The 24,183-nt window shown below is 37.6% G+C and overlaps 3 protein-coding genes and 1 non-coding gene across 4 annotated transcripts; 2 read left to right on the top strand and 2 right to left on the bottom strand.

Moving 5' to 3' along the window:
- Positions 1 to 108: 108 nt before the first annotated feature.
- LOC101303135 lies at positions 109 to 10,599 on the bottom strand. Its single transcript, XM_004301815.1, has 20 exons — positions 10,549 to 10,599; positions 9,620 to 10,055; positions 9,265 to 9,473; positions 9,041 to 9,100; positions 7,972 to 8,124; positions 7,453 to 7,867; positions 7,216 to 7,352; positions 6,900 to 7,100; positions 4,660 to 5,164; positions 4,391 to 4,581; positions 4,005 to 4,293; positions 3,809 to 3,922; positions 3,588 to 3,727; positions 3,280 to 3,489; positions 1,840 to 2,236; positions 1,245 to 1,459; positions 872 to 1,145; positions 699 to 779; positions 445 to 599; positions 109 to 348 (listed from the first exon to the last, which is right to left on the bottom strand). Exons 1-20 carry the CDS (start codon positions 10,597 to 10,599, stop codon positions 109 to 111), a joined length of 4,473 nt encoding a protein of 1,490 aa, XP_004301863.1.
- Positions 10,600 to 12,968: 2,369 nt separating this feature from the next.
- Positions 12,969 to 14,640, bottom strand: LOC101309936 (B3 domain-containing protein At3g18960-like). Its single transcript, XM_004300517.1, has 2 exons — positions 14,441 to 14,640; positions 12,969 to 13,700 (listed from the first exon to the last, which is right to left on the bottom strand). The coding sequence occupies exons 1-2, from the start codon at positions 14,543 to 14,545 to the stop codon at positions 13,272 to 13,274; spliced, it is 534 nt and encodes a 177-aa protein (XP_004300565.1). The 5' UTR covers positions 14,546 to 14,640; the 3' UTR covers positions 12,969 to 13,271.
- Positions 14,641 to 17,252: 2,612 nt separating this feature from the next.
- LOC101309354 (BEL1-like homeodomain protein 2-like) lies at positions 17,253 to 23,509 on the top strand. Its single transcript, XM_004300516.1, has 4 exons — positions 17,253 to 17,314; positions 20,861 to 21,246; positions 21,738 to 21,798; positions 23,041 to 23,509. The coding sequence occupies exons 1-4, from the start codon at positions 17,309 to 17,311 to the stop codon at positions 23,236 to 23,238; spliced, it is 651 nt and encodes a 216-aa protein (XP_004300564.1). The 5' UTR covers positions 17,253 to 17,308; the 3' UTR covers positions 23,239 to 23,509.
- LOC101309641 lies at positions 19,120 to 19,801 on the top strand. The gene is made up of 2 exons (XR_184761.1): positions 19,120 to 19,304; positions 19,520 to 19,801. It is a non-coding gene; the product is annotated as an uncharacterized LOC101309641 (transcript).
- Positions 23,510 to 24,183: the final 674 nt, after the last annotated feature.

The following is a 24,183-nucleotide window of genomic DNA, read 5'->3' as shown; positions in this document are numbered from 1 at the left end:
GCATGCCCCATATAAGTTACTAGCTTACCGGGCAAGATTAGTGATATTTCACCAACATAACATGAAAAATCATATCACAAGTTAGAGAATCTCAAATATATTACAAATTCAACATCTAAAAACGTGAACTTTCAGTGCACTTCCATTCATCTCTGTGAGCTCAAATATGCAGACATCTCCTTCTTTTAAACAATGTTCCTTTGCAAATCGAGCCCAACCACCACTTAACCTGCCTGCAAAGTTGCCATTGGGAACCAAATTTACAGGCCATGATCTATCCTCAACCTGAAGCTTCACGGTCTGTTTCTTCCTGTTAAAGAAACTCTTGAAAAAGCTAGCCTGTACATTCTGCATGAAAAAGAGGTGTAAAGTAATGAAATATATTGGTGATAAATTTAGAACTAGAACCTGAGGAAGGTGTGGAACTATTGTGAAGGATCATACCACATTCTTTCTATGGCCTGACCGCAGAGGGACTGAAAAGTAGGGATTCTCCGACATGAATTTGTTGGCAGCTTCAAGACTAATCCTTGAAGCCCTCAAAAATTTTGAATGCTTTTGAGTGACCTGCTCATAAATCTTTGGCATCCTGTTCATAACTATGAAAAACCAAAAAGTAGTTAGATATTATCTATGACTTGAAAGTAAGAAATTGTTCATTCTTGTGGACTAATCAACTTCAGTATATGTATACACACCAATTTCACATTTTATTTTTGATTCAGCTTCAACTATGGGGCTCCCCTCTTCGACTTGATCAGTTCCTCCTTTGCCATACCCTGTGTGCATTCCCCCAAAACCACAGAGAAAACAACAAATTAACTCTGAGCAAGTTATGCAGGAGCACATATACAGAACTTGGCATATCTACCTGGTGGGAAGGGGTGATTTGTAGCTTCTATGGTGGGGAAAAGAATTACTTCAAATAAAAGTTCATTGCAGTCAATAAGGACAAAGACACACACATCCCCAACTTTCAAATTATTGTCCCTCACAAAAAGTGACCAACCACAAGAAAATCGAGCTTTTGAGTTTTTATGATCATACTTGAACTTCACAGACCAAGTTCTTCCATCTGATATTCTAAGTATGGCAATACCAGCAGGCAGCTTAAGATGTCTCTTTGAAAAATTACGTGGCAATTCCTGAAAAATAAAATGGACAGACAGACAGTAAACACACACATATTTATCTTTGTTCTAGAGGAGGGCGTCATGCTAGTAGGGTGTCAATAGAAGGCTTACAATTTTACCACCAAAATGGATATGAGACGGCTGCATAGCCATCTTGAAAGATGGTTTATCAGATTTGAAAGCATTAGCCCTTTGAAGAGCTATAGCTTTCTCAGTTGTAGTCAATGGTGTCATCCTCCCAAGATTCTTATGGCGTGTTTGCTTTAGGACTCTTTTAGGCCTCGATGAGCATACACCATCAGTTTTTGTGGCAAAATCAGTTTCCCCTGTTGCAGATTAATGCAAATAGGATATTACAATCTACAGTATCTAACAGGATTTGTTTCCATAAGAAATTTTTTATCCCACACAGTTCATTTCTGATTTAGAATCCCATGAATCACTTTGTAAGGCACGTATACTGAGTTGGTGAATCAAAATAATAAGCAAAACATGTGTTATGCAGAAGGCAGAGCTAACGAAGCTTCAAAAACAAACCTAATGGCGCAAAACAGGTTACTTATGATGGCTTTTGAAATGAGCAGATATAAATTCGGTACTTTTTATTTCTACTTTGCAGCAATGTGAATCTTTGTTTATCATTGGATTCTCAACACAACCATGTCATAATGAGTGTTTTCATTTTCAGCAATTATATCTAGCTTACCACTAAAACTTGTTCTCATTTTCTTGCAAGGAGGGCAGAGTAATGAAGAATTCTCCCTTCTTTTTGGGCAGGGAGGTGAGTCCTCCAAGACTTCAATAGGTAAAGCATCTTCATCAACTTCCTCAATCTTGGGAATTGTCAAGGGATATTCAATCTCTGTGGCACTCTTATCAAATATACAAACATCAAACTGAGAATTCCCTTGATATCGGAAAACTAGGAAGGCACCGTAGTCTAGAGAGCAGAACCTAGAGAACTCTGGCCAACCCCTTTCAAACCAAGCCTTACCATTGCATCTTCTTAATTCCACTTCCCATTCAGAACCACTTGGAAGCTTAAGATGAACCGAGTTTGAGAGATCTTGACCATATTTTATCAAAAAATGCTTTGGAATTTTCTGCACAACAGAATGTGTTGAGCTAGTTTAAAAGAAAATTTTCAGACTACTTTTTTTGGGAAAAAAATGAATCATCCTAAATTCCTAATCATAGCCTTAAAATAGAAATACAGATGAAAAAGGATGTATGGTTAATATCTATTAGAGGTAAAGAGGGCTTTCCCAAAAATCTTAATGACTGTCCATAACAAATTTAAGAAGTAGACTAGCCAGAGAAGTTTGATTACCAGTTTGTAGTCACTAGAAGTATCCTCCAGAATAATCTTGAAAAAGTGTGGAGTTGTAGCACAAAATAGTTTCCGGCCAAGAGAACCCATAGCTGAACTAGTGAACTTTCAAAAAGCTTTACTCAGTCACTGGTTTTGAGATAAACAGAAGAAAGATCAGTTTCTGAAGGTTTGCTTTGTTTTAGTTTGAGTTTTCTTGTATTCCCCAGAACTCATTATTTCAAGACCAAATGAAAATATGAAATCATCATCTCATGTGCATTGATGGAATTGTCACCTCTCAAAGCTCAAAACCCAATATGCCCAATTGAATGTCTTTTCAACCTTTTCAATGTTTATATAATTAGGAGACAGAATCTTTTGCCATTGGCCACAAATCAGGAGACAGAATCTTTTGCTAGATTTCTTATTCCACAAGCCACGTGAAAAGTGACGCTATTCCCATGGCAGCAGGCATCAACAGAATGCCTTGGAAATGATTTGAATCATGAAACGTTGAAACCAGGTAGATAAGTTCAAATTATGTAAGAAATACTTGGTGGTAGTTCTAAAAATTAGCCATAACCAGTCCAGCCTAAATCTGGAAACAAAGTTTACCACATCTTGAAGTCTAAATTTGAGAACTACTTTAATACTCTTATATGATTCTAAATATTCAAATTTAACCTATGAATAAATACAAGGTAGGGATTTCAGCATGTAAATAAGTGAACTTACAGCACAATGACATTCATCTCGATGAGCTCAAAAGGTGACATAATCAATTTAAAATTTTAATCAACATGATCAAAATTTAAACATATGAACTTTAAATACAACGTCATTCATCTCTGTGAGCTCGAATATGCAAATGTCTCCTTTTTCCAACTGATGTTCTTTAGCAAATGCAGCCCAGCCACCAGAGAACTTTGCTGAAGTCTTGCCATAGCAAAACAACTTCACAGGCCAAGATCTATCTTTAACCAGAAGCCTCACTGTCTGTTTCGCCTCCTTAATGAAACTCTTGACAAAACTAGCCGGTAAGTACTGCAAAAGGGATGTAGTTAATTATAAATATTTGATGGAGATTAATTTAGAACTAGAACTTGAAGCAAGGTTGTCTGAAAATGTTGTAAGGACCATACCACATTTGACTTTTCTTTATGGAGTGTCCCAAGAGTGACTACGAAGAAGGGATTCTCCGAGACGAACTTGTTGGCAGCATCAAGATTACTCCTTGAAGCCCGCCTTTGAGTAACCTGCCCGCCAATATTCGGCTTCTTGACTACCGCAAAACAAATAACATTAACCTGTTTAACTTGACTTCAAATTTGGGAATTCACATTCTAGTGAGCAGTGAGCTTACCAATTGCAAAAGAGCTAGATAGATCAAATTCAGAAATCATGTCACTTTCATTTTCAACTTTAATCAGGGGATTTCTCTTTTCTTGAACTTGAATATGTTCTCCTCTGCCTTCTCCTGACACCACAAAGAAGATAGAAAATTAGGTGCAAGTTATGTAGAGCTAATGGAGCACAAGTTCAGAACTCAGGAAGTTTACCTGCTGACATGAGGAAACATGGAGCTTCTACGTTGGGAAGGGCAACTTCGAATAAAAATTCATAGCGGTCAATAAGGATAAAACCACACATATCCCCAACTTTCAAATGATTGTCCCTTACAAAGTCTGACCAACCATTCAGAAAATGAGCTTTTGATTTCTTATGATCATACTTGAATTTAACAGACCAAGTTTTAGCAGACAAAGTTCTTCCGCTCGAAACTTGAAGAGTGGCAATACCAGCAGGTAGCTTAATCAGATGTCTCTGGGCAAATTCAGATGGCAAATACTGCAAAACAAAAAAAAAGGACGTTAATTATTTTAGCAATGTAATGATCGAAGTAAAGATGTCAAGCTGGCATAACAGGTTGTTTACAGAAGTTTACCAAAATACTTTTATGGATATTAGAGAGCTCCATTGAGATCTTGAAAAAAGGTTTGCCATCAGGTTTGAAAGCAGTAGCTCTCTTAGGAGCATTTTCAGTAACCTCGAGATCAAGTGTTGGTTTTAGGAATCTTCGAGTGCAACGAGAGGCTCCTGCTGTGTTTTCCACTGCAAGAAAATCACCTTCCCCTCCTATAGATTATAATAGGCTATTAGAAACAATGCAATTGCATCTTATTAAAGGTTGTGATTCAACAAAGTATTCTATACCTTTCATTTTTGAACTAGAGCAATGTGAATCTTTAGTTGGCGTTGTCTTCTCAATATAGACCATGGGATAAGGTGGAGCACTCTCATCTTCAGAGATCCTGTCTGAATTAGTACTCAAGCTTGTTCTCATTTTCTTGCAAGGAGGACATACTATCGAAGGTTTCTCCCTTGTTTTTAGGCAGGGTGAAGAGTCCAGGATTTCAATAGATAAATCATCAGCTTCATCTTCATCAATCGTGGACACGGTTATAGGATAATCAATCTCTGTGCAAGATCTATCAAATATACATACCTCGAATGTAGAATTCCCTTGGTAACGAAAAACTAGGAAGTAACCATAGTCTACAGAGCAGAATCTAGAGAACTCTGGCCAACCCTTTTCAAACCAAGCCTTACTATTGCATCTTGTCAATTCCACTTCCCAGTCAGAGCCACTGGGAAGCTTAAGACAGACCAAACTCGAAAGATTCTTGCCGTGCTTTATCATAAATTTCTTTGGAATTTCCTGCACAACAGGATGTGTCAAGTTAAACAAAAGAACATTTTCAGATGTCTTTTGAGGGCGACACCTCTCATCCACAAACTGAAGAAATTGTATGACGAAATTGCAATATTTCAAGTTTTCAACTTCTAGTCTATGAGGTAGACTATCTACACTGGCGATCTGAAACGAACCCCATACCATATTGTAGCCATTGTATGTACAAATAATAGCATTTCTCATAGACAATTACAACCCTATCATATACAAATTGCACCAAATCACTTATAATTCTCCCTAGCTAGAACTAATATATATATATATATATATATATATATATATATATCCAACAATGCATAATGAATTTAACTATGCATGTAACATAAATCAATGGAAATAGGGTAAATGGACAAATTGTTATAGACGATTAACAAAGTTAGAAGCACAGCCATAATGAATTCAAATAGAAAAGAGAGGCATAATTACTAGTTTGAGGTCTCTAGAAGTGTCATCCACAATAACCTTGAAAAAATGGGGAATGGTAACACAAAATTTTTGCTGGCCAAGAGAAACCATTTCTGAACTTTCAAAAGGAATGGTAGTGTTTGAGCTTGTTCTTCTTCTGTTCTGAGTTTGTGATCCCCCCAGCACTTCTCTCTAAAAATTACAATTGGAAAAATTAATCACACTAATCGAGTGTATCATCTACCTTCAGTTGAATAATTACTGCACAAATCTCAAAAGAAAACCTATGTGTAGTGAATAGCTTTTCAACGTTTCAGTTACTTGAATTCAAAATATGCCTTGATTATTCTTAATTTCTTAGTGAGTGGTTATGCAAAGCTGATAAACATATCTTAATATATTGGAAATGATCACTCTTCAAATAGTGGGGTGCAGCAACCAACAGTATACATTGGAAATGATCAACTTATATAATGATAACTTACCCCTAAAGATATATTGAGACTTCTTGAATAGCACAAAAGCACCCATTTAGATGCCCAAGAGAACCCCATTCTTGAATAGCACAAAAGCACCCATTTAACTACCCTCATCAGGTGTATTATGGTTTTTTTTTTTCTTTGATTTTTGATTTTTTATTGTGTGTGTGTAACTCCAGACTCCATTAATCTGAATCATCAGAATATCAAGACTCCTTTCACCTCATTTTGATTTTTGTTCTTTTAGTAAAAATAAGAATTTGAATTTTGCTACTTTACTTGCAGTATGTCATATGTTCCTTATTATATATTTTTCTGACTAAGCTCGTCCGAAATTATTTCCTTCCACCAAATTATGGAATCCTCACAACAATCCCTGTAGTCTATACTTGATGAAGCTAGACAACACAAACTCAAATATATTAGGGACTGAAAGGTGCAATGCAAAAGTCTAATGATGATAAGCTTTTGAAACCCGAGTTTAGAACATAGCTACTTCAACCCATGCCAACTTGGAGAAAATAATGGAGTACAAGAAATTGCAACATTGTAAACTTATGTGAAGATACTCAAACAAGATCATTACTTGTTCTACATTAAGTTGTCAACATCTGATTATCCAAACAGTTCTTACAGTTACATATAACAACTAACACAAGAATAATGCAACTGCCTCCAATATCCAGAGATTTAGGCACAGCACTGAAATGCAACAGAAGCTGGTGGACTTCAATGATAGAAAGGTAATAACTGTTCTCACCACGCCGTTTACATTATCCTCTAAATATGTGAACTTTCAGTACAAGGTCATTCACCTCCATGAGCTCAAATATACAAACATCTCCTAGTCTTAAATGATTTTCTATCACAAATTCATGCCAACCGCTACTAATTTTAGCTTTACCATGCAGGCTAGACACGTTCAGACGAGCAGGCCAAGATCTATCTCCAACAAGAAGCTTCACAACCTGCTGCCTGAATTTTGCGAAGTTCATGACAAATCGAAAGGGTATACTCTACAAAGAAACAAAATATAGTGCCGGATTCAGAAAACAATATATATATATATATACACACACACATATATATATTCATGATTTGTTCAATGAAAGACGAGTTCTATATTGTTACCACAGAATAACGATGGATGTAACTGGGCTGCATGAATATCATGATAAAAGCATTTTCAGATTTAAATGCCTTGACTCTCTGAAGAGCTGTAGCCGGGTCTCCCCCATCATTTTTCCTGGAAAAATCATCTTCTTTCCCTGTAAACACTTCAACATATTACTATATTACATGCACAGTGGAAGAACAATATGTAACCATTAATCAAATTACCTTTTCTTCTCAGAAAAAAAAATGCACCTTTTATATTGGCTTCAGTAGTTGGACTAGCTGTTCTCCTTCTTCTGGGAAGCCTAGCAGATGGTGATGGAGAATTGTCTCTTATTTTAGGGCAGGGGATAAAATCTTCCAATTTTTTAATGGAGGGTTCACTTTCAACATAACACTTATCCATAATGATGGGATATTCAATCTCTGTTGCAGTTCTATCAAATATGCAAACTTCAAACATAGAATTCCCATGGTATGTAAAAATTACAAAGTGACCGTAGTTTAGGGTGTAAAACTTGAAGAACTCTGGCCAACCCTTATCGAACCAAACCTCACTGTCACTTTTTGTCACTTCTACTTGCCATTGACAACCACTTGGAAGCTTAAGACGCACTGATTTTGATAAGTAGTCTCCATATTTCATCACAAATTTTGGTGGAATCTTCTGCACAATAGAACATTCATGTCAAACAAGACATCTTATATCGCACACACACAATAATACATAGCTAGGAAAAGAAAAAGAGAGAGGCAGCTAGTGTTAGATACCAGTTTGATGCTAGAACTTTCCTCCACAATAACCTTGAAAAATCGGGTAGTAGCAGAAAATGCTTGGCGAAAAGCACTCATTTCTGGAAGCTTAAGACGCACTGATTTTGATAAGTAGTCTCCATATTTCATCACAAATTTTGGTGGAATCTTCTGCACAATAGAACATTCATGTCAAACAAGACATCTTATATCGCACACACACAATAATACATAGCTAGGAAAAGAAAAAGAGAGAGGCAGCTAGTGTTAGATACCAGTTTGATGCTAGAACTTTCCTCCACAATAACCTTGAAAAATCGGGTAGTAGCAGAAAATGCTTGGCGAAAAGCACTCATTTCTGATCTTCAAAAAGCTTTTTCTTACCGGTTATTGGATGGAGGAATGGAACAAACTGTAATTTTGTATGCGCCTGTACCCTCTCAACTTCTCACATAGAAATCCAAAGCCAAACTGTAAGCTCAGGTAGGCAGGTTGCACTGTTTTGCTGCTAATATATAGTACTTGAGTAGTCACAAAACTCGAAGAGAAATCTAACTGTATTAAATGATTCAATGATTCAAGGAGCTTCTAGAATCTTAAATTTAACTTGAAAGGATTCATGGAAACCTTTCAGTTCATATAAATCATTACATGCATAAGTAAAACACGCGTTACAATTGGATAATTTAATTTCATAGAACTGTCCAAATCAGGTCTGATCCAGATACGTACCTATTTGTAAATAGTAAAACTAACAATATGTCAAAAAGAAAAAAAGTGGATGCACAAATGGGAGATACTTGGGGATAAATATGTGCTTCAGCAAAGTGTTCAATCAATTTCAACTTGTTAACAGTCTCATAAAATGACATCAACTACGTACAGTTCCATTGCCTAGGCCTAATCAACATCTAAAAATGTGAACTTTCAGTACAACGTCATTCACTTGTATGAGCTCAAATATGCAAACATCTCCATCACTTAAACTATTTTCTTGGCAAAATGCAGGCCATCCGCCAGATAATTTAGCTATCGATGAACCTTTATGGTATATATTCAACTTCACAGGCCAAGATCTATCTCCCACCTGAAGCTTCACAAGTTGGTGCTGTGTAGCAAAATTCTTGACAAAACTGCCTCGTAGATTCTGCATACAACGCATATGAAGTTCTAAGTTAAGAGATGTAAAGTTTAATTAACATCAATACAGTATAAGCTAACAAAAGTTTAGGAACCTAAATAAGAAAAGGACATTTATCATTCTTCTATAGATGGGAAAGCTCAAATTTTAATAGGCATATGAAAGCTTACCATAGTATTACGTTGGACATATGAAGGATGCATGGTGACTATTGAAAAAGGTTTCTCAGAGGTGAAACCAGCAGCTCTTTCAAGAGCTGTAGTTTTTGTTTTAGCTGTCGATGAATGCTTCATCCCACATACCTTAGGTGTTTCTTTCCGAACATTTTGAGTGCTAGACGAGCCTCCACCATGTTCTTTTCCGATAATATCAGTTTTCCCTGTTATAGATTCCAATACGATAATACAAAAAGTTAAGAACACTAGGAGTGCATGTGTTTTGGTAGAGAACACAACAATTTGTTTTGATTGATAATATGTAATATATACGTACACATATTTAAACTATTAAATATGCATTCCATACCTTGAATTTTTCCCTCACTATTTGAACTTATTTTTCTTCTCTTGTGAGGCCTAGGAGATGGTAATGGAGATTTCGCCCTTGTTTTCGGGCAATAAGGATGTGAAAAATCATCCAGGACTTCAACAGAGTTGTCATCATCGATATCTTCACAATTAATGTTATCGGGTTCTTCTATACGGATAGGATAGGCGATCTCTGTGGCACTAGTATCAAATATGCAAACCTGGAACTTAGAATTCCCTTCATATCTAAATAGTAAGAAGACACCGTAGTCTAGGGAGTAAAATTTAGCAAATGCTGGCCAGCCCTGCTCAAACCAAACCTTATTGCCGTTGCGTGTCACTCCCACTTCCCATTCACAACCACTTGGGATCTTAAGACATACTGAATCTGAGAGATGTTCTCCATATTTCTTCACAAATTTCTTCGGAATTTTCTGCACAAACAGAACTTGACAAATTAATTTAGAATGTGATTACGGTAAATGATTTGGATTGACATAAATGATCAATGTGGTACCTATCATTTTTACACTAAAAAACGTAAGTTAAAGATTATTAAATTTACCTAGCCTCAACTCCCTAGCCTATGGATGAGATGAAAGGTTTACCTCTAACTTCTGGTTTCTATATATTGTGTATGTTACAATAAACAATAATGCGGTAGCTCAATCAATTTGTTGATGAAACATTGAGACCTCATGATGGAATTACAATAAACGGTGAAGAGTAATTTGATGGGGATTAATTTGTCCGATTGAGTTTTGCATTGGTAAGATTTTAATGTGAGTCCATCTTCTGATCACCCTCAAGTCTCTAATCAATCACAACTTAAAGTCTATATCTCCCATTCGGTTAAAGATCAAATTCCTCTATCTCAAAACAAAATCATATAAGCTACGACATGAGTACATGGCTTCACCTATATACCTTGAAACGAAACAAACCCCAAATTTGCAATTCATAGATTTCTGGTGGCATTCTCCAGCACAGAGAGAGAGAGAGAGAGAGAGAGAGAGAGAGAGAGACTTACTTAGTAGTGTATTCGTACGTAAGTAGGTTGTTGTACGGAAGTAATAGTAAGTTAAAGTTAAAGGTAAAAGGTAGGGTGGTANACGAAACGAAACGAAACGTAGGNGAGGACGCTCTCTGTCGTCGTACGTCGTACGTACGTACGTACGTACGTAGTACGTAGTACGTAGTAGTAGTAGTAGTAGTAGTAGTAGTAGTAGTAGTAGTAGTAGTATTACGTAGTTAGTACGTTTTAACGGTNTTAGTTACGTATTAGTCTAGTTANACTTACTACGTTACATACCTATTACTACACTACTACTACTACTAACTCTACTACATACTATACACTANACTACTACTACTACTACAACTACGTAACTACTAACTAACTACTAACTACTACTACGTAACGTAACGAACGTACGTACGTACGTACGTACTACGTACGTACGTACGTACGTACGTACTACGTAACTACGTAACTACGTACTAACGTACTACGTACGTAGTACTAGTAGTANAGNGANGAGAGNAGANAGAGAGANGANGNNNGNNANNNGAGAGAGAGAGAGAGGAGCTTACAAGTTTGATGTCTCTAGAAGTGTTGTCGAGAATGATATTGAAAAAATGGGGAGTTGCAGAACAAAACGTAGGCAGAAGGGCACTCATTGCTAGGCTTACGATCGATCATGGAAGGCTCCCCAGATTTCAGCCTTGCTGTGTGCACCGGAGGCTGTTAGGGTTGAACAGAACTGAAAATCTTTCATTGATACGGCTAACCGCTACAACTAGGGTTTATATACCCAAACAGACGTGGACTGTTTTAACTAATAAACCCTGATTTAACTGATTAACCACTAAATCAGCTAGTCAACGACTAAAGTCAACTATCATTCCTATTACGAACAGGAAACATAGATTCAAGTCTTAAATTTTTTATTTTTTTTTAAATAGTCAGTTACGACTTTCATAAATTTAGGTAAAGCGAAGGCCTGAAGTAACAATTACATACTCTACCGTTATCATCTACGTATAGACAAGTAGTTGTGAGACATACATCACCTAGTACATAAGATAGACTATCTTTTAGTAATCATACTCATAAAACACCCTAGGCCTAGTATCTAAAGGGTGAACTCATAGGAAATAGAACATATTCTCTAAAACATATGGGCACAACAAACGTGTGATAGTGTCCTACAAGATAAACCTGTACGAAATTAGAAAGAGTCCCATGAGGTAGTCCACTTGGAAGGAACATGTCAGGCCCAATCGGCGCTTTGGTCCAGTCCACCATCAAACTTTCAACCCTACTGCACACTCAGACATCAAAACAGTTAGCTGTCGCCGCCACCAGCTTCAGCCCGGAGCAACGCCGCTTGCCGCGGCCACGACCACGCCTATCGCCATCTCAACCACCACAAAGTGTTGTTATACCCATACCAACTAAACCCCATGCGCAGCTCTTGCACCAAAAATCACCGTTGATTAGATCGCTGGCTCCGTCGTCCAAGATTCGTCCTTGGGGAATTGACCCCTCATTTGCACAGTCTGCCATCACCTTGCATCACCCAGCCAAAACAAACTCATCCAAGCCTACCATCTCCTCCATTAGACGAACCCCACGAGCAATAGCAGTTAATTTTTCATCCGGCGAGCAACCTCTTGATGACGGCAAGGCAGGAAGCCTATCGAGGCTTCAGATTGCCGCTGGATAGACTAGATTTGGAGGATGGCCACCCTAGGCTAGGGTTTTGGTGTTCGCCGTGAGTTTAGGCGGATGCCTTTAGTGTTTGTAAGTTAAATCTAGGTAAATATCGGATAATACCAAGAAATAAGAATGGTCAGAACTTGAACTTCAAAAGGTTTTCTTAGAATGGTCGAGAGTCGAGACTTTATAGAGGTAGACTCTTTTCAGAGTTGTGGCAACGGGAAATTATTATTTGTATCTGGAACACCACTTGTTTTATGTTTCTCTTTAATTTTATTGGTCTAAATATTTTATCTTTATTTCTGATTGATGTATTTAATTACTTTCACTTTTTTTCTCTCCACCCCATGTTTGTCCCCACATAAATCTGAGTTATATGATTAGCCGGGTACATCACATAGTAGTGCCACGTGGTGTTCCAAGTACAGAGAATTTTACTCTGTGACAACTGCTTTGATTTGGTTCCCTTGCATTCAATTGATTTATGAGTAAATGCCTTTGGTAGCTTTAGGTTGGTAGGTTGGCATTGCAGTTGGCCTGATTTATGAAGGAGCTCAAAATGGTATAAGAATTAAAAGCTTATGTCTTGTCTTTGCAACCTATAAACTTAACTAGGAACCAAGTCTGCAGAATCTCTACTTTACTCTGTTCACAGCAATCAGACTCTACATTTTAATTACAAAGAAGTGAATTCCTGTAAATGCAGGAAATAGTACATATATTCTAACACAAGTAAAAGTTCCATTTATGATCATCCAAAAGAAACCATTTCAACAACATTAAGAATTTAACTTCAAATTAATTCAAACACTAGAACCAGTAGATATACTAATCTAGAAAACATCGAATCCAACATAAGTTCAATAGTAGTAAAAAACTAAAAATAACACATAAACATAACATTTAGGCCACAAGCACAACACCTTCACTAGATCCCATCATGAGCACCACCATCATCAGCATCATCGTTGTCGCCATTCTCATCATCAGCATCAGGACCATCATTGTCAGAAAAAGGATCAGGACCATCATCATGGCTTGATGCATGATTCATCTCCACGGTGATACTTGAATTTGGTGGATAATTCATCTCCAAAGGTGGATAGTTTATCTCCATAGTGTTCCTCTTGAAGATCTGTACCCTCAAACACGAGTAGTCCCCTTGGAAGCTGAAGAGGAGTAAGCTACCATGCTCCAACGAGTAATGTCTTGCGAATTCGGGCCAACCCTTTTGCAGCCAAATCTTGCCATTACTCTTTGTCAACTCTATTACCCAGTTGGCTCCTTTAGGAACCTTGAGAAGTATCATCTCTGCCAGAAGATCTCCAGATTGCCTCACAACAGCTCTTGGAATTTCCTGTACATAGCGTCATCTGCCGCATTAATGTATACTGATACTGTAGCATATAGAAACTAGGAAGACAATACAGGTCACATAAAGATATCTAATTGGAAATCAAATTAGTGATACTAACCACCAAAGGATCAAAAAAGAACAAGCCATAAAGCTGTAGTTAAATGCAATAGATAAACACCATCTACCCTAATTAACCACTGATATCTGGCAAAGTATCAAGCCAAAACCAAAACTTAGCCACAACTTGTTCAGACAATCTTAACAAGCTTGCACAATCGACCACCATTCTATTTGTGATGTGAAAATAGGGTAATCATCCATAGATCAGTAAATATAGTGAAAATACAAGGCATATGCTGCTAGTTTACAGCATATATATGACATATATATATACAATCAGCTTTCTGACTTTTCTCTCTATTTTGTGCTTTTGAGTTCTGAGTGAACAACTATAAGATAAATATTTACACCCAAACAAAGTTTAGATTTATAGGGTTGCAAGAAAAGGACAGATCTATTAAGACAAGAATTGGCTGCTTCCAACACAAGAACCAAACCTCTAATAACAAGGAAAATTTCCTTAAAACACCTTATAGTCTTGAACATATATAGTGAAGAAAATGAAAAGGTGTCAAAGAAAAGTTTGCAACCTACAACTTAGATGATAAAAGAAAACAATAAATATGAAGGAAAGTTGAACTTTATAGCTGATAAAAGATGATAGGAAGCTTTTCACTCACAAGTTTTCCATCTTCAAGTGCTTGAGCTGAGACTATCGCAATGAAGCTTGGAGCGGTGACCGGAACAACAGAGCCTTGTTGAATTCTCCGGCGATGAATAGCCATCCAGATCAGTGAGTTGGGATGCAATCTGCTTCAAGCTTCCAGATGAGAGTTAAAAACTTGAATGACAACTGAAGCTGCTGTATAAGAAGCCAATGCTTCCTCTGTTTTGGATATTTTTACTTTTGATCTCAAACCGTCTATTGTTGAATAGTTTAAGCACTCTCTTTCATCTTTAATACCATCATATGTAGGTAGAAAAATTTACCTTTCAAACTCTTTTCATTAAGTGTGCAGTTGTACGAAAGTTTGTCATTTTGTCCATCATGACTATTCATACCTTCAAACCAAGGTAAAAATGGGTCTTATCTATGTTTTTTCTGCAATAATATTAATTTTTCTTCACCTTTCTATCTTGTTGTATTAGGGCATGGTTTGGGAGCTATCATTACAGTAGTTTTTCAATGGAGTAAGTATTATGATAAAGAAAGGAACAAAGAATAACAGCTTGTTTTAGGTTTTCAGAAGGCAAAAGAAGACTCAGGAGTCATAATACAGTTTCAGATATATCGAATACTTTCCTCAACAGTCCTTGCATACATAATACATCTTGACTGTATGCTTATCATAGATTTTATGTGCTTGTTAGGTGCAAACAGATAATGTAGCATAAGACTTATTAACAAAGGCTAGAAATATTTTATAGCATCATATATAGCTACCCGGTAGTTTTGATGGCCTTATGCATCAATTTGCATCTTCAGCTCGGAATATGTGGACTTTAAACGTTGGAACTTCACATCCCTTTTTCATCAGCTCAAACACACAGGCATCCCCTACTTTGAGATGATTGTCCTGCACAAATGATTTCCAAGATACTCTTCCCTGTCGTTGTCCAACACTATATACATCGACACTGAATATAGCAGGCCAAGTTGTCCCTGCTGAATTCTGTAGGTTAACATCCCGAAAGCCACTAGCACAAACACATTCCTTTGCAAAGTCTCCTTGTACTTTCTACAAACAGAAAAGACAAATTTATACATAAACCAGTCCATAACCCATTGTCGTGAACCGGTTTCACTCAAGAATTTATATTGCATACAAACTGGGATTGAGTAAATAGTCTATGAGTCTATTCTAGCAGGTAGTTGAGAAAGCTTACCAAGCATCCTGATAGGTATGATTTCTGCATTCTGACTACAATATGTGGATTACTATATTTGAAACTTGTAGCTCTCAAAAACGCTCCATCTCCTGTATCTACATTATGCTCATTAGCCTCTAAAAGGAAAAAGAAGGCCAGAGAAATTTTCATGGATAAATTCCTTCACAAAATTTCCATATATATGTAATTATGTACCTTACAATTCTTTAGGGAACTAGGAGTACCATAACTATTTCTTCTCTTTGACGCTTCATTCCTTGATCTTTAATTTTACTTCTCGGGTACCTTCATCCAAAGGCTTGCTAGTTCTGTTCTCCCTCTTTTCTTGAAGGGAACCACATCCAATATTTCAACAGAAGCATCATGATCATCATCAAGTTCTTCCCCCTCGTCCTGCCTTGAATTCATTGGATAATCTATCTCCATAGTATCCCTACTAAAAATTTGCACTTGCAAACTGGGATAATCACCTTCACAACTGAACACTAATAAGTATCCATGGTCTAAGGAGGAATGTTATGCGGAAGCGATACAAACCGAATATTGATTGGAACAAATAAAAAAAGGTAGACGAGGACACAGAATTTATAGTGGTTCACCCAATCAATGTGATTGAGCTACGTCCACTTACGAAGCCGGCGATAAATTCCACTATAACAATTGGAGGAAGTACAATAGAGCTTTAACAAAACTCTCAACGACCCAAACCCCAAATACTATTGTTCCCTGTTGATGATAGAGGACAGCCTAGGTTTGATTACAAATTCCTCACACACCCCAAATACACGACGGCAGCAACATATATATATATATAACCTAGTTAACCTAGGTTTATACATATTCCTAATCAAACTAAGACAACAATGCCGACGTGATAACACACTGGGCCTCCTATTTGGGTTTTTCATAATTATCAATTAAAGCCAATATTTAATAAGGAAAACTTTGCAAATTCTGGCCAGCCAAACCTCACCATCACACCTTGTCAATCCTATTCGCCATTTTGCTCCGCTAGGCAATACTGACTCTGCCAAACAATTTCCATGCTTCATCACAAATGCCCCTGGAATTTCCTGTACATGACTTCTCGATCAAATTGACATTGCACATGAAATTTTGTATATAGGGACAAATCTTTCCATCTCGAAGGGCGCTGGCGAGAACAATCTTGAAGAAGCTTGGAGATTTGGCAGCAGAACAACAAGGCTTCTTCAGTTTCTCTCATCCTTCTGCTTTCCCAATTCAGAATGATCAAGCAATTTTCCCTTTATAGTAGCCCAGTTAATTCGGGCCCAAACAAGCAAATTATTGACAAGTGTAAAGTCCAAGCCCAATAGCTGTACTTATAATACGGCAATTTCTAGGTGCTTTTTTATTTTATTTTCCCTCCAACCAAATGCTCCACCTCCTAAAACCCCGCCGGCCTCCGTCTGCGGTGGGGCCCATTTCAAGGGCTCCAACCCAAGCTGCCGCAGGAACCCGGAAGCTCCACCTTCCACGACCTCCGAGGGTATGAACCGTAATTATCTTATCAATTTCGTCCTAATTTTTTTTCTTTGTATTATCGGCTCGTGGATGAAGGAAAACAATTTCCGGCGGCTTCTGAAGATGAGTTCTTCTTTCTCATAATTCGGCATTCATCACAATCAAGATTCACTATGGAGGTAATTTTGTTTCTTTTTTCATTTTTAAATATAAAGTAATGATAGGAAAAAAAAAAATATTGCTGTCCTTTTTGCTGTGTTTGGATTATGTATTAGTTTGCTTTTCGGTATAGGTTATGGTTGTGAAGAGTTATACTAAGTATTGCTTGATCATCGGGTTCACGGCTTACCAAATGTATGACAGATTATCTGTTAGGAATGTGAAATCTGGTGCATTGTGTAGTGACCCTGAATTGGAGAGGGGCTGTCATTGCTTTATATTGTTACTGATCCAAACAAGCGGCTGGGGCCGTATAGGTTGGTAATGCGTGAAATATGTGAGCGTTGGTAATGTAAATATCCAATCAGAAAGACACTAAATTCCACACATCAGTCATAGAAAGGACCTGCTGGTGCTCTAGAGTCTAGCATTGACCACTTGACTTGAGTCTCCAGCTAACCACTGCCATTCGTTGAGTCTTCTGAGTTGGAGGGATTTCCGGTAGGATTTGGATGGAAAGAACGGTTGTCTGACTTAGGTTTTAGGAAGTTATGGCAGTGGAGTTACTCGGAGGAGCAGTATTTAGTCTGCTGTATGATGGGGTTAAGAAAGCGATTGGAAAGTCTTCTCAGAGATATCAAATCCACGCTAGAGTCTTTGAACAAACTACATGCCACGGCCATCCGAGAAATTGGTGAGTATAACCTTGAATTGGGTCTCCCAAATGATGAAATTGAAGACCTCAGAGAACAAATGAAGGAAGGAGCAAAGCTTGTCTGCAAGTTGTCCAATTTTCGTGTGTGGAACTACTGCTGCATCAATTGTTACACTGACCAACTGGTGGACTTGGATAGGTCTCTCAAAAGATTGTTAGAGAACCTCAAATTGCAGGAAACAAGGGATGTGAAAGAGATCTTGGATCTGCTGAGGAAATACCGCATTGAGCTTGATGAGTTGAAGGTCATGTTGAAGATGTTACTAGAGCAGAGACGAGGCGATGTGATGGAGACCTCGACATCAACTGCAGGAAGTAGTACAGAGACCATGCGTCAGCAAAGTGAAGGTAATGGCGAGGAACATGGTGACTTTCATATAAATATATTCTGTCTTTTAACAAAGTTACTAGATTGTTTACTATAATGTTGCTTACTTTTGAGTCATCATTTATTTTTTGCTCTCATTTTTCTGTCAAAATTTATGTTAGTAGTCTTATTTTTCTTTCTTTTTTCTCTAAATTTCCAAAGTTTAGACCAATTCAAAATACAAGTTTTCTAATTTTTATGATGTTGTAATTGTGGCAACAGCATCATTAGGAGGAGGGGCTGATCTTGGTGCAGCATATAGGATGCTGCTTATTGTTGTCACAGATGTGAAGGACAAGAGTATTATGTTCAGACCCCTTCTTGGAGATCTCAAGGCCATGCTAGATTCCCTGAAACCACTAATTGAAGAGATTGCAGAACACGATAAGTTATTGGTTCTCCCAACGGAGGAACTGGAAAAGTTCAAAATATAAATGGTTAAAGGTGTAGAGCTCATTCGCAAGTGCTCCAAGGTTCATCCATGGGCCAGCTACAAAAAGTACAATTACACCATCCGACTTCTTGGATTAAATGAATATCTTCGATTACAGTTAAGTAGACTGAGAGAGCAGGTATCAAGGGCAGTGAATGAGACATTAACTTCAATTAGTTATATAAAGGAGGAAGTCAAGCAAATCGAAGGGCCTGGTGTCATAAAAAATCAAATGGTTTCCTGCGAAGTACCTGAACCTTCATTGCCTACAGTGCAGCATGAGAGTGAGGATTTTGATGAAGTTCATCCATTACCTGTGCCTCCTGGAGCAAACCAACCTTCAGCACAAGTTCTAATCACAACTAAACTAGAGTCCCAAACAACGAAAAGGATGTCGTCGGAGGGATTCAATAATCCGACAGGCAGTGCCACGCCTCCAGAGATGCTGGAGCATCCGATGCCTCAGCCGCTGCACCAGACTTCTGCAGCCCAGAGGTACGGAAGCCAACAAAGCTCGGTTGAATTAGGTCCATTGGGGGAATCAAATAAATGCCTGAGTGGCCATGACAACATAGCAGCTCATCAGCAGCTGCAGCATCAAATTTTGACCATTGATCCACCACCAATATCACCTTTCCCTTCAGCTCACTCAACTTCTTCTACCCTTCACCTGTCGCTCCCTAACTGTTCATTCACTCTTCCTTGGCCAGGATTACATTGGGTAAGGCCAGATAGTCATGGCTATGATGGCGGTTCTACAACTAGTCCTGCCCCCCAACTCTACATCAGCAACAACCCTAGTGATCACCTCCAGCAATTGTCTTTATCCACTTCAAAGTATGCCAAGGCTGCCCAAGAATTGTTGGAAGAGTTTTGCAGTGTGGGAAGGGGTCAATTCAAGAGGAACAAATCGGATCAACAGAATAGCTCATTAAAACCTAGTTCCAATCCAGCTGCTGGCACTAGTGGCGCTGGTGTTACCTTGTCTTCATCAAAGGATGTGCCTCCTACTTTGTCGGCCGCTGAGAGGATTGAGCATCAGAGAAGGAAGACTAAACTATTGTCCATGCTTGATGAGTTATGTTAGCTCTCTTTCTCTCTTGCTACCTTACTTCTCTCTTTACCAACAGCCCTCTCTTGTCTTTAAAGTGTCAAAACCCATCTGCTACTAGGTTAGGCTTTGGTTTAAAAACTAATTATTTAATTGATTGGCTTCAATTGGTGATGATGAAGTGTTACTGTGAAATTACTATCAAAGTAGTGTCCTGCATTAAGCAACTTTGAATTAGGCTCATCAACATATCACGTACCAAGGTAGCAGGAATGTCAGTGTCATAAGTATTCTTACCAATCATGGTATACTGAAGAGAAGTTTGATGAATTTATATCTTAGTTAACCTCTTGTGGCCTAGTTCATTTATTTGATCTCTGTCTGTTTGTTGTTTTTAGTTTTTGAACACGACTATGTCTTTCTTTCGTTGGGAAAGTAGAAAAATAAAAATAAAAATTACAATGATTCACAATTGCCTTTAACAATGATACAACTGTACCATGGACCATTTGGTTGAAGCATTTGCTGTTCTACTTTGTGTTCCCCTTTGTGAACCACACATCATTCTCAAATTTTTTTTTTTTCAGAAGCTTTTTATATTCTGAGAGAAGAGTTCTTTCACCCTCAGTCTCTGTTTGTCTGCTTGCTGGTATTTGTGTCAACTCATTTTCTATGTCATAGTGTTCTCTCTTACTCAGTCTTTATGGTTCTAAACTTATAATCACCTTCTTGATTTCTGCTATTTTACCTTTTTGAAGATTAAGTACTTACCTACTTGATCAAATCTAACTTGCCTTGACATTTATCTAATCCTAATTAAGGTTGCTTCTTAAATATTTGTTCTTTTAATTTATGTCGGACGCTCGGTATACTTTGATTTCTTAGAAGTACAAATCTTATCTCTAAAAATGTGAACATTTCAAGCTTTAATCAAGTGATTGTGACTAATTAATTAACATAACCTTGCATTTAATGTGTATGCATGGATAAACTAATGCAGGTGGATCGAAGGTACAACCACTACTGCGAGCAAATGCAAATGGTGGTTAATGCATTTGATCTGGTGATGGGTTTCAGGGCGGCGGTGCCGTACACAGCTCTAGCTCAGAAGGCAATGTCGCGGCATTTCCGGTGCCTGAAAGACGCGGTAACAGCGCAGTTGAAGCACAGCTGTGAATTGCTGGGAGAGAAAGATGGTGCGGGGAATTCAGGTATAACCAAAGGAGAGACGCCGAGGCTGAAGATGCTAGAGCAAAGCCTGAGACAGCAAAGAGCATTTCATCAGATGGGGATGATGGAACAAGAAGCTTGGAGACCCCAAAGAGGCCTTCCCGAACGTTCTGTCAACATCTTGAGAGCCTGGCTTTTTGAGCATTTTCTCCACCCGTGCGTTGTCTTTTGTTGCTTCTCTCTTTTAGCTACTTGCATTTGTTTTCATAGTCGAGCCTTATTATTATCTAACGTAGATAGATAAGGCAGGTGAGTTACGTCAGATTAAAAATTTAAACCAATTATTCAGATTGACAATTTACTGACACATGTTTAAGTATTTAAAACGACGTCTCGGAGTCTGGTATCCTGCACCTAAATTCTACAATAGATGCTTCATTGACAACAGAAAAATAGATAGAGACTAGTAAATCGACTAGTTCATTAGTAATTTGATGGCTCCAGCCCTGCTGACGTAGCAAGTGATCTTTCTGGCTATCATGTCTTAGATTATTACAGAGATGGAAAAGAAGATAAGATTTGAAAGCAATAATAATATCTGGTATGCGGCTATGCTAAGACTGGCTTGAGGCAGGAAGGGTACAGAAAACTTAGTGATGATCTATGTGTTTTTACTGTTAAGGATTCTAATGTCATCCCTTTCTCAGGTACCCGAGCGATGCAGATAAGCAACTGTTAGCACAACGGACTGGTCTCTCCAGGTGCCAGGTTGGTCCTCCATCTATCACTCTACCTATATATCCCTATACTCAGACACACCCACATTTTACTAAATGGAAGGTGATCAGAGAATCGGAGATGATGCCACTAGTGGTAAGGAAGGAAGGGAACAGTAGTTATAATTTTTCTGGGTTTATGTATTTCTCTGGTTTTTCTAGGCTTTCTGCTGGCTGGGAACAAACGCGTGTTTTACCTTCTCCGGATGATCCTTTCTTCTTCTTTTTTCTTCCCTTTTTACTGTAAACTTAGGATTCTTCTATTACTCCGTGAATTGAATTCTGATTACAGTGAAGAAGCCCACATACAATAATAAAAAAACTGTACATGCAAATTACATAGCAGATACGACATGACATGATGAGAGTTTGCGGCTTTGAACCTCTCTCTCTCTCTCACTCGTGCTCTCATTTAAAATGACACCTTCCCACCACACACATAGGCTATTTAGACTGAAAACAGTGAAACTTTCTGTATTTTAAAGACTACTTCTTACTCTTTAAATATATTTAGTTACCATTATAAGACTATGCCTGTATAGAACCTTGTAGCTTCATCCGTTGATATACTGTATTGCAATTTAGGTCACTAACCTTGTGCATTCATTATGTTTGTTTGCATCTCATGTGAGTTTCCATTGGCCATTTGCAACAAAAAAAGCAAACAAAACATTAAATTTGTCATGGAGCATGTTTCTCACCCATTATGGTAATGCTTCGTATGATTTTCTTTACCATAGTTATCTTCTTGCTTAGGTTTTCATTTCAATACTTAGTACATATAAAAGCTTGGACTTCTGAACTTATTATCAATATAATAATGGTTCATTTCTTAACTTTTGATTGCAATGGAAAAATCTAAAGTGGTATAAATTCTGCCATCCACTTGAAGTATTTGCCTCAGTGACCTGCCCTAAGATAAAACAGTGCCCAAGTATGTAATTAATTGCCATAAAGTTAGACACATGTTATCATAATGTAATGATTGTTTGCCAGATGTGTCCTTTGTAGCACTCAGATCATCAATCGCATAATTCAACAGCGATTTATCTGATCAATAGCTCCAACTTGCAAGTCTTCTTTTCCTATAATAATTGGTCCAGATTAGCAACAGGATTAATTTGTACACGTTTATGAACTTATGATGTTGAAGTGGGTATTCCATTTATATCTTTGACAGTTTGATTCAAGCAGACTTTAATCAATCAGTGTCTTTGGTCCAAATGGATTGCAGGTCTCAAGCTGGTTTGTAAACGCTAGGGTTCGTTTGTGGAAACCCCTGGTGGAACAGATGTTCCAACAAGAAGCCGATGAAGAAGGGGATGTTGCAGCAGCATCGGTAGATCAAGATCAGATGTCAGAGCAATGCTATAACACTAGTGACTACCCAGCAGAAACTCCAATGCCTCCGGCAACAACAACATCAATGTAAGCTGTCATGTCAGTAAAGATAACAACAGCTACAAGGTCTGAAGGTGCGTATTGTTCAAGAAGCATCTCTACACCTCGTCTCTTACATCTAAACGGCAGCACAGCCCTTGCTTTTTTATTGTCCTCAACCAAGTCGTGATCCATTATCCTAACTGGTGTCTCGATCGATTGTATTAGTTGTGCAGTAAAAAATAAAAAATAAATAAATAAAACAAACTAAACAGAAACCGTGTATCTGTCGATGAGAATATGAACTATAGCATTTAGGGTAGCTCTGTAATATTGTAAATATTGCATTTAAATGTTACTGTGTAAATATATACTCCTTTTACTTTTTAGTCTGTCTTGATTACAGTATAAATTATCCAATGAGTAAATTATTGTTGTGGAAATCTCAAGCTCACAATTAGCCAACATTAGAGAGAATTGAGTTGGGATTACGTGAACTTACGTGTTCTAATATAAAAGTGAATCAGAATGATTTCGGATAAAAGTGATTTAAGAAAATACGTGAATGAATCATGATTGATCTATGTTAGACCTTCTTATCGGAATCGATCCCTAAATACTTAGGATTCGATTAGGAAGGGGAAGATGAGTTTAGGAATTAACCATTCGAATATTGTACCTATTAATTTCTTATTCTGTTCCACTTATCTTCGATTCATGAATTTTTTTTTTTGAGAAAAATAATCACGGTTATCGAAGGTGTTATGTATATTTATTCCTTAAAATAATAATTTAAAAAAAAAAACTGAAAATGCGTGACATTTCAGTGATACTATTCATCTTTCCGAACTTAATAATATATAATATAATATCATGGAACCATAAAGACTTTGAGATCCATGTTTATACTTGTGGAACTATAGGTCACCAAAAAATAGAATGGGATACAACTCTGTAACGTTAGTGAACTTAGGTATAAGAATTCCACTCTTACGTT

Source organism: Fragaria vesca, linkage group LG5 (genome assembly GCF_000184155.1).
Source record: "Fragaria vesca subsp. vesca linkage group LG5, FraVesHawaii_1.0, whole genome shotgun sequence".
Lineage (NCBI taxonomy): Eukaryota > Viridiplantae > Streptophyta > Magnoliopsida > Rosales > Rosaceae > Fragaria > Fragaria vesca.
This window is presented reverse-complemented; position numbering and strand designations above follow the sequence as displayed.